The sequence below is a fragment of the Neoarius graeffei genome, chromosome 26 (assembly GCF_027579695.1).
Source record: "Neoarius graeffei isolate fNeoGra1 chromosome 26, fNeoGra1.pri, whole genome shotgun sequence".
Taxonomy (NCBI): Eukaryota; Metazoa; Chordata; class Actinopteri; order Siluriformes; family Ariidae; genus Neoarius; species Neoarius graeffei.
Window position 1 is genome coordinate 55,291,644 of NC_083594.1, and position 13,072 is coordinate 55,304,715.

Sequence of the window (13,072 nt, forward strand, 5' to 3'; positions counted from 1 at the left end):
ATATAAACAGGTTTGTTGAGTGGAATTAAAATGGCAGTACAGTGCAAACATTGTCACCAGTCTAAACATTATAAACAGCAATAACATGGACAGGGATATACAGTATTATATCGAGTGGAAATGAGATAACAAAAGAAAAGGGAAAAGAAATAGAAGTGAAGTGGCAATGAATATGAATAGTGGATGGTGGGTAAAGTTCACCGACTGTCCAATGAGCTTACCTTAAGACTGGCTCAGTGCAAAACAGTGTCCCAGCACAGTGATGAGTTGTTGCACACTGGGATTGCTGTTGGTACAAATGATCTCCTGTACCACTTGTTTCTACAGCGGAGCTGAATGAGTCTCTTACTAAAGGAGTTCCGCTGTTTAACCAGTAGGTCATGGAGGGGATGGTGTTTATTGTCCAGAATGGCTGTGGGTTTGAGTGTTCTCTCTTCCAACACCTTAAATCCATCCCGAGAGCAGCCCAAGACCACTAGCTATGTGTTACACTCATCTCATCTCATTATCTCTAGCCGCTTTATCCTGTTCTACAGGGTTGCAGGCGAGCTGGATCCTATCCCAGCTGACTACGGGCGAAAGGCGGGGTTCACCCTGGACAAGTCTCCAGGTCATCACAGGGCTGACACATAGACACAGACACCCATTCACACTCACATTCACACCTACGGTCAATTTAGAGTCACCAGTTAACCTAACCTGCGTGTCTTTGGACTGTGGGGGAAACCGGAGCACCCGGAGGAAACCCACGCGGACACAGAAAGGCCCTCGTCAGCCACAGGGCTCGAACCCGGACCTTCTTGCTGTGAGGCGACATCGCTAACCACTGCACCACCGTGCCGCCCCGTGTTACACTTAATTTTTTTTTCCATCTTACCCAAGTTGAAATACTCACCACTTTCAGTTTGAAGTCTTGCTCTCTGGGTGTTAATGTCATTTAGTTGGCGAACATTCTCATCATTCTTGGTCTTGAGCTCACTTAGTTGGTCCTCAAGAGTGCGACACATCTTCTCTAGGTTAGCCTAAGACAGTACAGGTCAGGTTTTTTCTTATTTGGCTTACTATGGATGAACAGTTGAATGGATACACTAGTAATGAATGGATACATTAGTCATAACCAAATGAAGTTCATAAAAATTACCTTTGACTTTGCCACAGCCTCCATGTTACTGGAGAGGTCATCTATCTCCATCTTATATTCACTCTTTTCCTTCTCCAGCTTCTGTTTGACACGCTGAAGGTTGTCGATCTGCTCTCCAAGCTCAGCAACACTGTCAGCTTGTTTCTTGCGGAGGGCAGCAGCCGTGGCTTCATGCTGCAGAGTGGACTCTTCCAGATCGCGACGCAGTTTCTGGAACTCGGCCTCACGCTTCTTGTTCATCTCAATCTGAGCAGCAGTGGCACCTCCAGCTTCCTCGAGCCTCTCGCTGATCTCCTCAAGTTCCCTGGAGAGATCAGCTCTCTGCTTCTCAACTTTAGCGCGAGCTGCACGCTCAGCCTCAATTTCTTCCTCCAGCTCCTCAATGCGAGCCTAAGATGAAAACAGTTAACCTTCGTTGAATGAATGGCCTTGCTTGCACAGTTTACTGTCAGGATGTATCAAATCTCATTATCACCTGGAGTTCTTTGATCTTCTTCTGAAGTTGCGCACCCAGTGACTGTTCATCTTCAATCTTGCTCAGAAGTTGACTTATTTCAAAGTCCTTCCTGTTTTGTTGAAACAGGAAAAAACAAGTATGATGGAAATATTTTTATATTTTTGTTTCTCGTGCATATAATTCCTTTTAGACCCACTCACTTCTTGATCTTCTCGTCCGACTGCTGCTTGTCGTTCTCCAGGTCCATTATGGACTCTTGGGCTAGTTTCAAGTCACCTTCAAGCTTCCTCTTGGCTCTCTCAAGGTCCATACGGAGTTTCTTCTCTTGTTCCAGAGACCCCTCAAGCTGTGTACGTGGGACCGTGACATTTTCAACTGACAATCAATCACACATTCATGAAATATTTTGTTAAAAATAGAATACTAAAGTCTTACATCATCGACTTGTTGCTCAAGTTTGGTCTTTGATTTGGTCAGAGTGTTGACTTTGTCTTCCTCTGCCTGGAGATCATCCAGAGTCTGTTGGTGTGCCTCTTGGAGCGCTTTCTTCTCCTTAGTGAGCTTGGCAATGCTCTCATCCTGAGAAGCCATCTCCTCAGTGAGGTTCTTGACCTGAGAATGAGCATTACAATAGTAAGTTGTCTGTATATATTCTTATTATAAAAGTACACTATGTTCCCTTTATCAACCTTGTTCTCAGTGGCATGTTTCTCCTTTTCCACTTTGGCCAAGGTGAGCTCCAGGTCATCAATGTCCTTCTTTAGCTCAGAGCACTCATCCTCCAGTTTCCTCTTCTTGGCAGTCAGCTCAGCATTGATTTCCTCCTCATCCTCCAGTCTCTCATTTGTTTCTTTTAGTTTGGCTTCAAGCTGGATTTTGCTCTTGATGAGCCCCTCGCACCTCTCCTCAGCATCAGCAAGGCCTTCTGTTTCCTGTTGATTCATTTGGCTTATTATCATGATTTTATTTTTCCTATTCTACAGAGTCATACTAATTAGACTCCAAAAAATCAGACTTACTGCTGCTACTTGGAGTTGCAAGTCATTTTTCTCCTGTAGCAGAGACACCATCTTCTCCTCAAGCTCTTTCTTCTTGGCCAGCGCCTTTGCCAAGTCCTCCTTCATTTTCTCAAAGTTCTCCTTCATGGCAGCCATTTCCTTCTCAGTCTCTGCACTCTTGAGAAGAGGCTTGATCTTGAAGTACAGCTTCATCCATGGCCAGTGTTTCACGTTCATGAATGAGCGGATGTTGTATTGAATGGAATAAATTGATTCTCTGGAATTTTAGATGAACAGGGTCAGTATGCGCCTACCTTTTGTTTATTTTTGTTTGTTTTGCACTTGGGTTTCATGCTTTGTTCATCTAAACATACCTCCTCTCCATCATCTTCACAAACTCCTTCCTCATGAGGTAGCCACGACACAAAGCCTGAGTCATGGTTACCAGATTTGCTAGTTTCTCATCTCGCATCTCCTCGAGGGTACCCAGCAGACCAGCTTTGAAGAACACCTGGAAGTTCAAGAAGATTTTTTGGGGGGAATGACGATGTGAGTCTGTACCAGAAAAATACAGCAACAGAAATACACAATATCCTGTGGCATAATTTCTATTGGGTATTGTAGAATTTAAATGGTGGATGCTTTCTTGAGTTTCATTTTTCTAGAACATATGGCTTTTTAGTACCAGCATTAATATTTTTGCTGTAAGAAAACTGCACACCTTGGTGTGTCCAAACTTGTACTGGGTATGATCCACATCAATGGAGCCCAAGAGTTTCTCTGCAGCTTTCTTGTTGTCAATGAACTGTCCTTCTGGGATGACACTGGCATTTAAGACTTTGTATCTGAAAGTGAAACACGTATTCCAGAATACATAATGTACCTGCGTTTTCATTTCTTGGTCAGCAACCCTTTGGTATTATGTGTGGTAAAAGTTATTATCAGGCATTTTCCCATTACTGTAAATCACCTTGATATAAATATTGTGATTCAGATTACCTCTGCTTGAAGTCACCATAGAGGATTCTGCTGGGGAATCCCTTTCTGCAGATTCTGATACCCTCCAGTACACCATTACACCTCAACTGATGGATGACCAGGAAGTTCTCCATCAGACCTACGGTGTCCAGTGTAATGGTATCACATGAATCACAAGTTTTACAGTCAGAGGCATTGATACTTTTTTGGTTATGCATTTATTAATTGTAAGTTTAGGAAAATAAGAAGTATACCCACCTGGAGTCTTGGACTCATTAGGAATCAAGCAGCGCACAAAGTGAGGATGTGTGCTCCTTAAGTTGGTCATCAGCTTGCCCAAGTTCTCCTGTAAAAGTCGCACATAGCAAGTAAGTTATTGCATAGTTTAAGTGCTGTGTAATCACAACCAATAAGCCAAAGCACGTACCCTAAAGAGAGCAGACACTGTCTGGAAGGAACCACCCTTCTTCTTGCCTTTCTTTCCGCCGCCACCAGCATCAGCTACATATTAGAAAGTTAAAATTTGTTCGTGTTATTCTTTTGCTTCCTCTAGTTATGTTTTCAGACCCGAAACCATCATGTTGCATTTTTTTACTCAGTTGTACTGTAGCTGTTGTATCAGCAGAATATTATTTTAATTGCAATAAAACAAGCTGTAACTATTAATCTTACCATCAGCACCGGCGTGTGCTGCATACAGGTGGCACAACAGTTTGTTTGCTGCCTTCTGGTACAGCTGTACAACAGAGTCATTCAGTGGATCCTTGTTCTTGTCCAGCCAGCCGCTAATGTTGTAGTCCACAGTGCCGGCGTAGTGCACCAGGGAGAAGTGGGCCTCAGCTTTGCCTTTAGCAGGCTTTGGCTTCTGGAAAGCATTGCATTTGCCAAGATGCTGGTCGTGAAGCTTGTTTTTGAAAGATGTGTCTGTTGCCTTGGGGAACATGCACTCCTCTTCAAGGATGGAGAAGATGCCCATTGGCTGTTGGTGACATTTATTTTTATATAAATGGTAGCCAAATGAGAAGGATGACAACTGGATAGTTATGTACTCCATAGTAGTGTGTATTGAAACCTCTTACCTTCTCAATAAGCTCAATGCAGGCAGCCAAGTCCATACCAAAGTCAATGAACTCCCACTCAATACCTTCTTTCTTGTACTCCTCTTGTTCCAGCACGAACATGTGGTGGTTGAAAAACTGTTGCAGTTTCTCGTTTGTGAAGTTAATGCAGAGCTGCTCCAAGCTGTTGAACTGTGACAGTAGATCAGTATATTAGACATTGCCAAAGTCTTGTGAAAACCAGTGGAACACTCTTCGTGGAAAAAATCGTATCCTTACATCAAAGATCTCAAATCCAGCGATGTCCAGCACACCAATAAAGAACTGTCTTTGTTGCTTTGTGTCCAGCATCTCATTGATACGGATGACCATCCATAAGAACATCTTCTCATAGATGGACTTACAGAGGGCCATGGTGGCATTGTTCACCTGAAAACATTACCCAGAGAAGTTTAGTTTGCGGATATCTCAAACCTTCATTCTCCTTTCTGATAGTAAATAATGACAAATTACCTGAGGTACAGTCTGGCCTTTGGTCACAAACTCATTTCCGACTTTGACTCTGGGGTAGCACAAAGCTTTCAGCATGTCAGCTGAGTTCAGGCCCAGAAGGTAGGCGATTTTATCAGCAACTGGAATGAAAAAAGATTGTCTATTAATAATTAGGAATGCCACCTACACAGGACATTTATATATTGACAGAATCAGTAAATCTTGTGATTTTATTTGTACCCTCAGTGCCATCAGGCTCAGCCTGCTCCTCTCTCTGCTTCTGCTTGAACTTCATGTTTCCATGATGCATCACAGCACCGGTCAACTTGTAGATGTTATGTTTCTCATCACCACTGAAGCCAAGGATGTCAATAGCTGTCTGTGTGATGAAAAGAAGAGATTAATCTCATGGTTTTTTAATTATCACACATTTCTTTTGTGATATTAGCAGAAATATTTTCATCCTACATCTGTGGCAATGAACTCTTCCACATCATCGATGCTCTTGACTGTGATTTCACCCTGGCTGATCATAGGATAGTCATAGGGGTTGGTGGTGATGAGCAGCGCCTCTGTATAAGGACAAATGATATATCATTCCTACAAACGTGTTCTTTAAATTAATGTAACAGGATTTTGGCAACATTACAGCTCATGAGATTTCCTACCAAGCAGCTCTGGTTTGTGTCCAGTCATGAGCTGGTAGAAAATGTGGTAGCTCCTCTCAGCAGACAGCTGGAAGGTGACTCTTGACTTTTCCAGCAGGTCTTTTGACAAGAATTGATTTTGTTTAGCAGTGTCTCTTGTTTATTTTCTATAATATTCTTAAATGTGACCATTAATCAAATGTCTTTCAACAGTTTTGCACAGTGTGCTTGCACCTTTGTGTTCTGAGTTCATCATTTTCCAGCATCTCATTTTGTACATCTAAAATATTTTTAGGAATATTCAGTGACATTCAATAATATCAATATTTGTTAAAACTTACATGTTTCAATATCGGCTGACGCCAGCTTGCCGGTCTGGCCAAAGTGAATTCTGATGAATTTACCCTGTCAATTAAACGAAAGGCACATGTTTGATTGATATTTTGGTCACGTAGCTGCATGCTACAATCTTTGATTAACACGTCCAGTATGTTTGAACTTACAAATCGAGAGGAGTTGTCATTTCTCACAGTCTTGGCGTTACCATAAGCTTCCAGCAGGGGGTTAGCTGCAACAATTTGGTCTTCCAGTGAACCCTAGTGAATATGGCAGGTATTTTTGTGAGGAGTCTGTGGTCTGATTCTGTTTTATACATAGTAGTAATAATTATTTGCGTCTAGGCATGTACGTTGCAATGATAAATAGTGGCAATTTTATGACAATTCGATTGGATTAAATTTTGAACAGTGAATCGTTATTATCAGGCTGTGTAATCTCTTATTTTTTCTTCGTGGTGATTGCATCGTTCAGATGGTGGAGGGTACAATAACGTAAAATAGTAGGAATGCACGAGACTTTAACCTAGGCAGAAGTAACACCGCTCTATTGTCACAGAAATAGACAAATACAGATCTAAAATGTGAAAGAGCTGTTGTGTGATTGTACAAATAGGTTTAACAAGAAATCTGAGCTCTGTTTTTACAGACTGCTGAAAGTTGAAGAAAAATGTAGGGAGAGGTAATTGTTCATCACAGTTTATGAAGAAATGGCCTAGATGTTATTCACGTTTTCATTTTTAATAAAAGAATATATTAATTAATAGGCTATTACATTTTACTCCGAATTTTTAAAATGTGTGTAAATAAAGCCTGTTGGTTTTGAAGAAAGTGAAGCAAAGTGTTTTTTTTTCTTTTGCTATATTTAACAACAGAGCATTTAAGTTGATAAAGGATCAGAAAATGAACATTTCATTTTTCTGTTAATAAAAATTTCTTCATTTAAATTTTCAAAAATATTGTGGCAAAAATCTAATCATGAACTCAGTATCGTAAACCAAATCGAATCATTGATTGGGTGAATCATTACATCCCTATACGCTTACCTGCATTTTGCCAGGAACAGGCTCCGCCTTCTTCTGCGTAGTCATGCCAACCATGGCAAAGTACTGAATGACACGTTTTGTGTTCACAGTCTTTCCTGCACCAGATTCTCCACTGGGGGTAGAACAGGAGAGCCCAGTGTGAACTACTGTTCAATTCAAGTGCGTATATTGAGAGATGAACCTTTGCTGTTATTATTATAGGATTATCGTTTAAAAAGAAGAAGTTTCTACTTACGTAATTAGGACTGACTGGTTCTCACGATCTAAAGGTGTAATAGAATGCATTATACATTTTTTTATAATACATACAACTGTGTCAAATTTATTGAGAAGTATGAGCAAAATCATACCAGTGAGCATGAACTGATAGGCGTTATCAGAGATGGAGAAGATGTGAGGTGGGGCTTCAATCCTCTTTTTGCCTCTGTATCCAGCTACAACTACAGCGTCGTACACTGGGAGCCACTTGTAGGGATTCACAGTGACGCAGAACAACCCTGAGTAGGTCTGAAGAAGAGTCAAATTAAATTTTCATTAGTTTGTGTCACTGCACTCTCTTTCTCTTTCAGATTTGAGTAATTCTTTGTTAGACGTACGTAGATCATCCATGCTGCGTAACGCTCTTTGAGGTTATACAGCACAGCAGGTTCATTGAGGTGGGTCATCATGACCATGTCCTCAATTTTATCAAATTTGGGGGGATTCATGGGATGGACATCATCTTCCTTCACTGTGACAGTCTTTAAAATAACAGTGATAAAAATACATTATAATAGTTAGTACTGAAGGGAAATTTACTCGTACTCTGACACTGGTAGATGTGTCAATTATCTTTTCACTTACTTTCTTGTCCAGAGTTTCGACAGTGGCTTTGCCACCCTCTTTACTCTTCAGTGTACCCTTAACGTACATCTCAGCAGTATCGACCACAAAAACTGCTGTTTTGGCATCAAAAGGTCTGTTCTGAGCCTCAATCCTCTCTTTTTCCGGCTTCCGGAGGTAGACGGCCGCCGGGCCGAAACATTCCATCTCACCATCTCCCATGGTGGCAGGTTACTATGGAGTCAAATAATAGAAACATATCTTATTTTCCTTCAATGAAATCTTGTAGTTGTCTGTGTTTTATAAATCATGTTGAAAACTGAACCTGTTCATGTCATATATTCATATCTGCCGCAAAATTTCATGTAGGGATCATGAGCTGAACTGATATTTTTATTTGCTGTTTGAGAAGACTTCTTTTCACAATCCAACTTTCTCAACTTCATCACATTTTCCAGTGAGGTCAACTCACTGAATTAACACTGACATCTGCAGGATTGTTTGAATTTCTGTCTATTTCTTTACAACTTTTTATCATATCTTTACCCCCAATTCATTTTATGCTCTTTAAGAGATCCCCTTGTAATTTTTTTACATGACCTGACTAAATACACATTAAAAGAGACTTAAACAAAATGTAATTCATCCCTTTTCCACCCTTGCAATTTTTAGCATTTTACCAGTTTTTACCAACACTGTACCTTGTCTGATGCCAAGAGGAGAAATTGGCAGATGGTCGATTGGCTGTCAGATTGTGAACACTGGGGAGGGAAAAAAAAGGAGTAAACATCAATTTAGACATTCAGTGTAAACGCATCAAGGAAATGAAACATTTTACAAATCCAGCAATTTACAAAGAAAATTCTCAAACACATGAAACATCAGCACTGAACTGGAGAGTTCCTCACCTTGGCAGGGTGCTTGAGGTTCCTTCAGGCCTTGGGGGAGCCTGTTATATAGCAGCATTACCATTCACTCAGCAGAAATGTATAGCTATATATGGCCATGCAACATTTGTTGATGCAATGTATTTTTGCTTTATGGAACACTATTAAGGACATGCCTCAGTCTGACGATGTCATAGAAGGATTCCTTCAAGATATCAACTTTTCTTTATTATATTATTAACAAACAATTTCTTATTGGTATGTGAAATAGAGCTGACACTGTATAATCAGTTTACATATTAAGATTATGTGAAATATTTACACTTAATTGCCTTTGTTTTATATATTTTCCTTTTTCAGATATTTCTGTTTTTTTTATCCTGTGAATATCCTCTAAAAACAAATGTATATTACTCTTAAAATAGTGTTGTTGGTTTGTGTCTGTGTTTGTTTGTTTGTTTGTATATGTTTTATTTTGTTTTCAAGTTTTTTATATTTAGTGATATTTATAAAGGGTTATGAGACCAATCATTTTTTATGAGTTCCTGCAATGAAGAGGCACTAAGATTGGATGTGGAGAAGCACTTTGATCCCTCTGGTGTTCAATTTCATGGTCCGTGCCATCATTTCCAAATATAAAAATCATGTTTGCAAGTAGGCAGTATTCAAAAAGCAATTAGCTCACCGAGATTTCACCTTTTGCCAAAAATATATTTTGTGTGGAAAATGTTATGAATGAATTTGAGAATGTGTCAGCAAAAGCATTCCAAAGCAAGAAATGTTGAGTAATTTTGTGAGTTAGTTTTAACATTCTGTTAAAAATGTTTATGCAATAATCCACATTGTCTCAATATCTCCTCATTTCATAGGCAGTATACACTGGTATATTTTGAGCTTTTTTTCTGAAAATACAGGTCATCCCATTTCAGTGAACAGTGAAAAGTTGGAAAGGTCTGAGCCAGATCTACTGAAATTGACTGGCAGTATTTCAGAGTCAGGGTTTGTATTTTACACATTAATACAAATGTGTGATATTTGTTAAAAACAAAAAAGCTCTTTACATTTGTCATTAAGCTCTGTTTCAACAAGTTATTATTATTATTATTGTTTTGACAAAACCTCGTTAGATTCCCAGACATGACTTGGTTACATGTCAAGATTTAAAGGCTCTGGCATTTGGTGCTTTTCAGTGTCAGCAGAGTATCAGATTAAAATGGCACAGATTTTAGTCTAAGATTGATTACCAGTGGCTGAGCATCACATTCTTTTCCACAGAAAGATGATTCGGTGGATTCATTAAACGAAATGCTGAAACTTTATATTACAAGCAGAAGGTTCTTATTAGGAATAAATACAAATATAGAAACCAGTTAATGGTCTGGTATGGGCCTCAAGAATTTTGTGCACTTCAGATCGCAGTATAAATAAGTTTAGTTGCACGACATAAGAGTTCTTAGTTGCTGTCATCTTGGAAGTACAGTAAGTCTCATTATTCATTTCAATGTCATTTAAAAATGTAAAATTACTTATTTACTTTCAGTACTGTTTTTAAGTTTTGTGCGTAAAATTATTAAGATTTTATAATGAATCTGCCTTATGAAATGATATAAAAAGCTGATGGATTGTCTTCATCACAAGCTCACTTTATATTAAAAGAACACATTGATCTTCATTTAACATATAGTCCCTGTACAGGACACTTTATGCAGGGTTGGTCATTTAAATTTGATTCATTCTACTGCTGATTGTTTGATAGACTGAAGAGGTACAAAAATCAAAATATTATCTTAAAAAAAAGAAAGAAACAAAAACCACAAAGGTTTCGCAATATTTGCACTTGTATGCTGTGACATATTCCCATCAAGAGAATATTATTTTAGAGACCTGCATTAAACTCATCAAATCCTTGTAAGCTATTGTTTGTGAAGCAACATATTTAACCAAAAAGAAAGAAAGAAATTGCTTCTCATTTGGGCAAAGAGCACAGACAAAGCATGTGCCCATAAAAGTTTGGATGGACAAATGTACTTTTATTCATCTACATAAAGCGAGTCACGAAAGCTGCATCATAACTCGTTGGTTTTATTGGCAGTTCATTATCACCCCCTGTTGGTTAAAATGTGCTAGACTGAAGTGTTGTTCAAAAATATGTGAATAAATGGACAGTTGTGGTTAGAAGTTTACGTACACTGAACGTCATGACAGTATTTGGCTTTAAGTGATTTATTTGAACTTTCCTGTTTTATGTGGCAGAATAATTGTACACCATGCATCTTAAAAAGAAAAAAAAGCAAGAATTTGGTGCACAAGTTTTAATTTATTTTGGGTTTTCTAAAATCACCATCTCATCTCATCTCATTATCTCTAGCCGCTTTATCCTTCTACAGGGTCGCAGGCAAGCTGGAGCCTATCCCAGCTGACTACGGGCGAAAGGCGGGGTTCACCCTGGACAAGTCGCCAGGTCATCACAGGGCTGACACATAGACACAGACAACCATTCACACTCACATTCACACCTACGCTCAGTTTAGAGTCACCAGTTAACCTAACCTGCATGTCTTTGGACTGTGGGGGAAACCGGAGCACCCGGAGGAAACCCACGGGGAGAACATGCAAACTCTGCACAGATGAAAGGTGAGACAAATACTGAAAGGTTTGGCACACCCAGAACCTTCTTGCTGTGAGGCGACAGCGCTAACCACTACACCACCGTGCCGCCCTAAAATCACCATCAAGTCAAAATTAAAAATGGAAGGTCAAAAATATACAGGTGGCAGAGCGGTGTAGTGGTTAGCACTGTCGCCTCACAGCAAGAAGGTTCTGGGTTCGAACCTAGCGGCTGATAGGGGCTTTTCTGTATGGAGTTTGCATGTTCTGTCTGTGTGGGTTCCCTCTGGGTGTGCCGGTTTCCCCCAAAGACATGCAGGTTAGGTTAATTGGTGGCTCTAAAGTGAGCATGAAGGGTTGTTTGTCTCTATATGTCAGCCCTGGCAACTTGTCCAGGGTGTACCCTGCCTCTTGCCCATAGTCAGCTGGGATAGGCTCCAGCTTGCCTGTGACCCTGCACAGGATAAGTGATAATGGATGTATGGTCAAAAAATATACAGAGAGCACATCTAATTTTTGGTTAAATGTCCCTTAGCAGTTATCACCTTGACCAAACATTTTTGGTCAACAGGTCGAATTCTCATTGAATATTTGACCACTCTTCTTGCCTGAATTGGTAGAGTTCAATTCAGTTTGTTGGTTTCCTTTCATGTACCCGACTTTTAAGCAGATCCACATATTCAGTGGATTTCCCAGCTAGCATGCTGCACACCACCTTTGAACATTGCTGCAAAAGCCTGGTGCTTCAGAGTGGCAATATGCAAACCGCCCACTGTGAGGTTGGCCATGTGCACACTTCAGAGCGGCACGCTCGAACAGCTAGATGAGCACCTCTTGGTCTTTCTACAAACCAATTTTAGTGAGCGTAACTGTAGGAAGGGCCACAGTATCCACGGGAGCTACTGTTGTCATACCCACTGGCTAGACCAGGCTCCGGATCACCTGCTGGTCCTCTGCCTGGGCCTGAAGCAGCGCTTAGAAGCTCTGTTCCTGCTCTGTGCATGTGTGTCCAAGTTTCAACCATCTAGTTGATGGTTTGTGATTATGCTGAAGAACTTTGTTGTAGACCTCCTTCATTATTCCATACACCTGTGCAATGCAACAGTTCCGCTGGCAGCAAAATAGTCCCCAGAGCATGAGGCTACCACCATTGTGCTTAACAGTTAATACAGTGTTCTTGGAGTTGAATGCCTCACCTTTGCTTCTCAAAAATACCTCTGGTTATTGTGCCAAACCTTTCAGTATTTGTCTCATCTGACCAGAAAATTTTCCTCCAGAAGGCTTTTTCTTCTTTCTTGGATGTCAGCCTTTTAGTCCTTGGCGATGTAAAACTCGATTGACAACAGATAGTACTACAGACTACTACCCTGGTATTCTCACAGCTTCCAGTTCATGGCAGGCCTGTGCCTTGGTTGATCCTAGGCTGTTCCTGACCATCAGAATCAGTTTCCTCTCAGGTGAGGGTGACCATTTGGGTCTTCTTCCAGGCTTTGGCAAAGTGGCTACACCTCCCAAAAACTTGTACTTCCATACAATTTTTTAAAACTGATAAACTCAGATCTGCACTGAGCTCCTTGGACATTCCTTGGACTGTGGGTTGGTCA

The 13,072-nt window shown here is 40.3% G+C and overlaps 1 protein-coding gene and 1 pseudogene across 1 annotated transcript; both read right to left on the reverse strand.

Annotated features, from left to right (window-relative positions):
- LOC132874147 (uncharacterized) overlaps window positions 1-13,072 on the reverse strand; it is a 40,486-nt pseudogene that overhangs the window by 14,805 nt on the left and 12,609 nt on the right.
- Window positions 7,384-8,196, reverse strand: LOC132874157 (myosin heavy chain, fast skeletal muscle-like). Its single transcript, XM_060910128.1, has 4 exons — window positions 7,996-8,196; window positions 7,749-7,892; window positions 7,503-7,659; window positions 7,384-7,415 (listed from the first exon to the last, which is right to left on the reverse strand). Exons 1-4 carry the CDS (start codon window positions 8,194-8,196, stop codon window positions 7,384-7,386), a joined length of 534 nt encoding a protein of 177 aa, XP_060766111.1.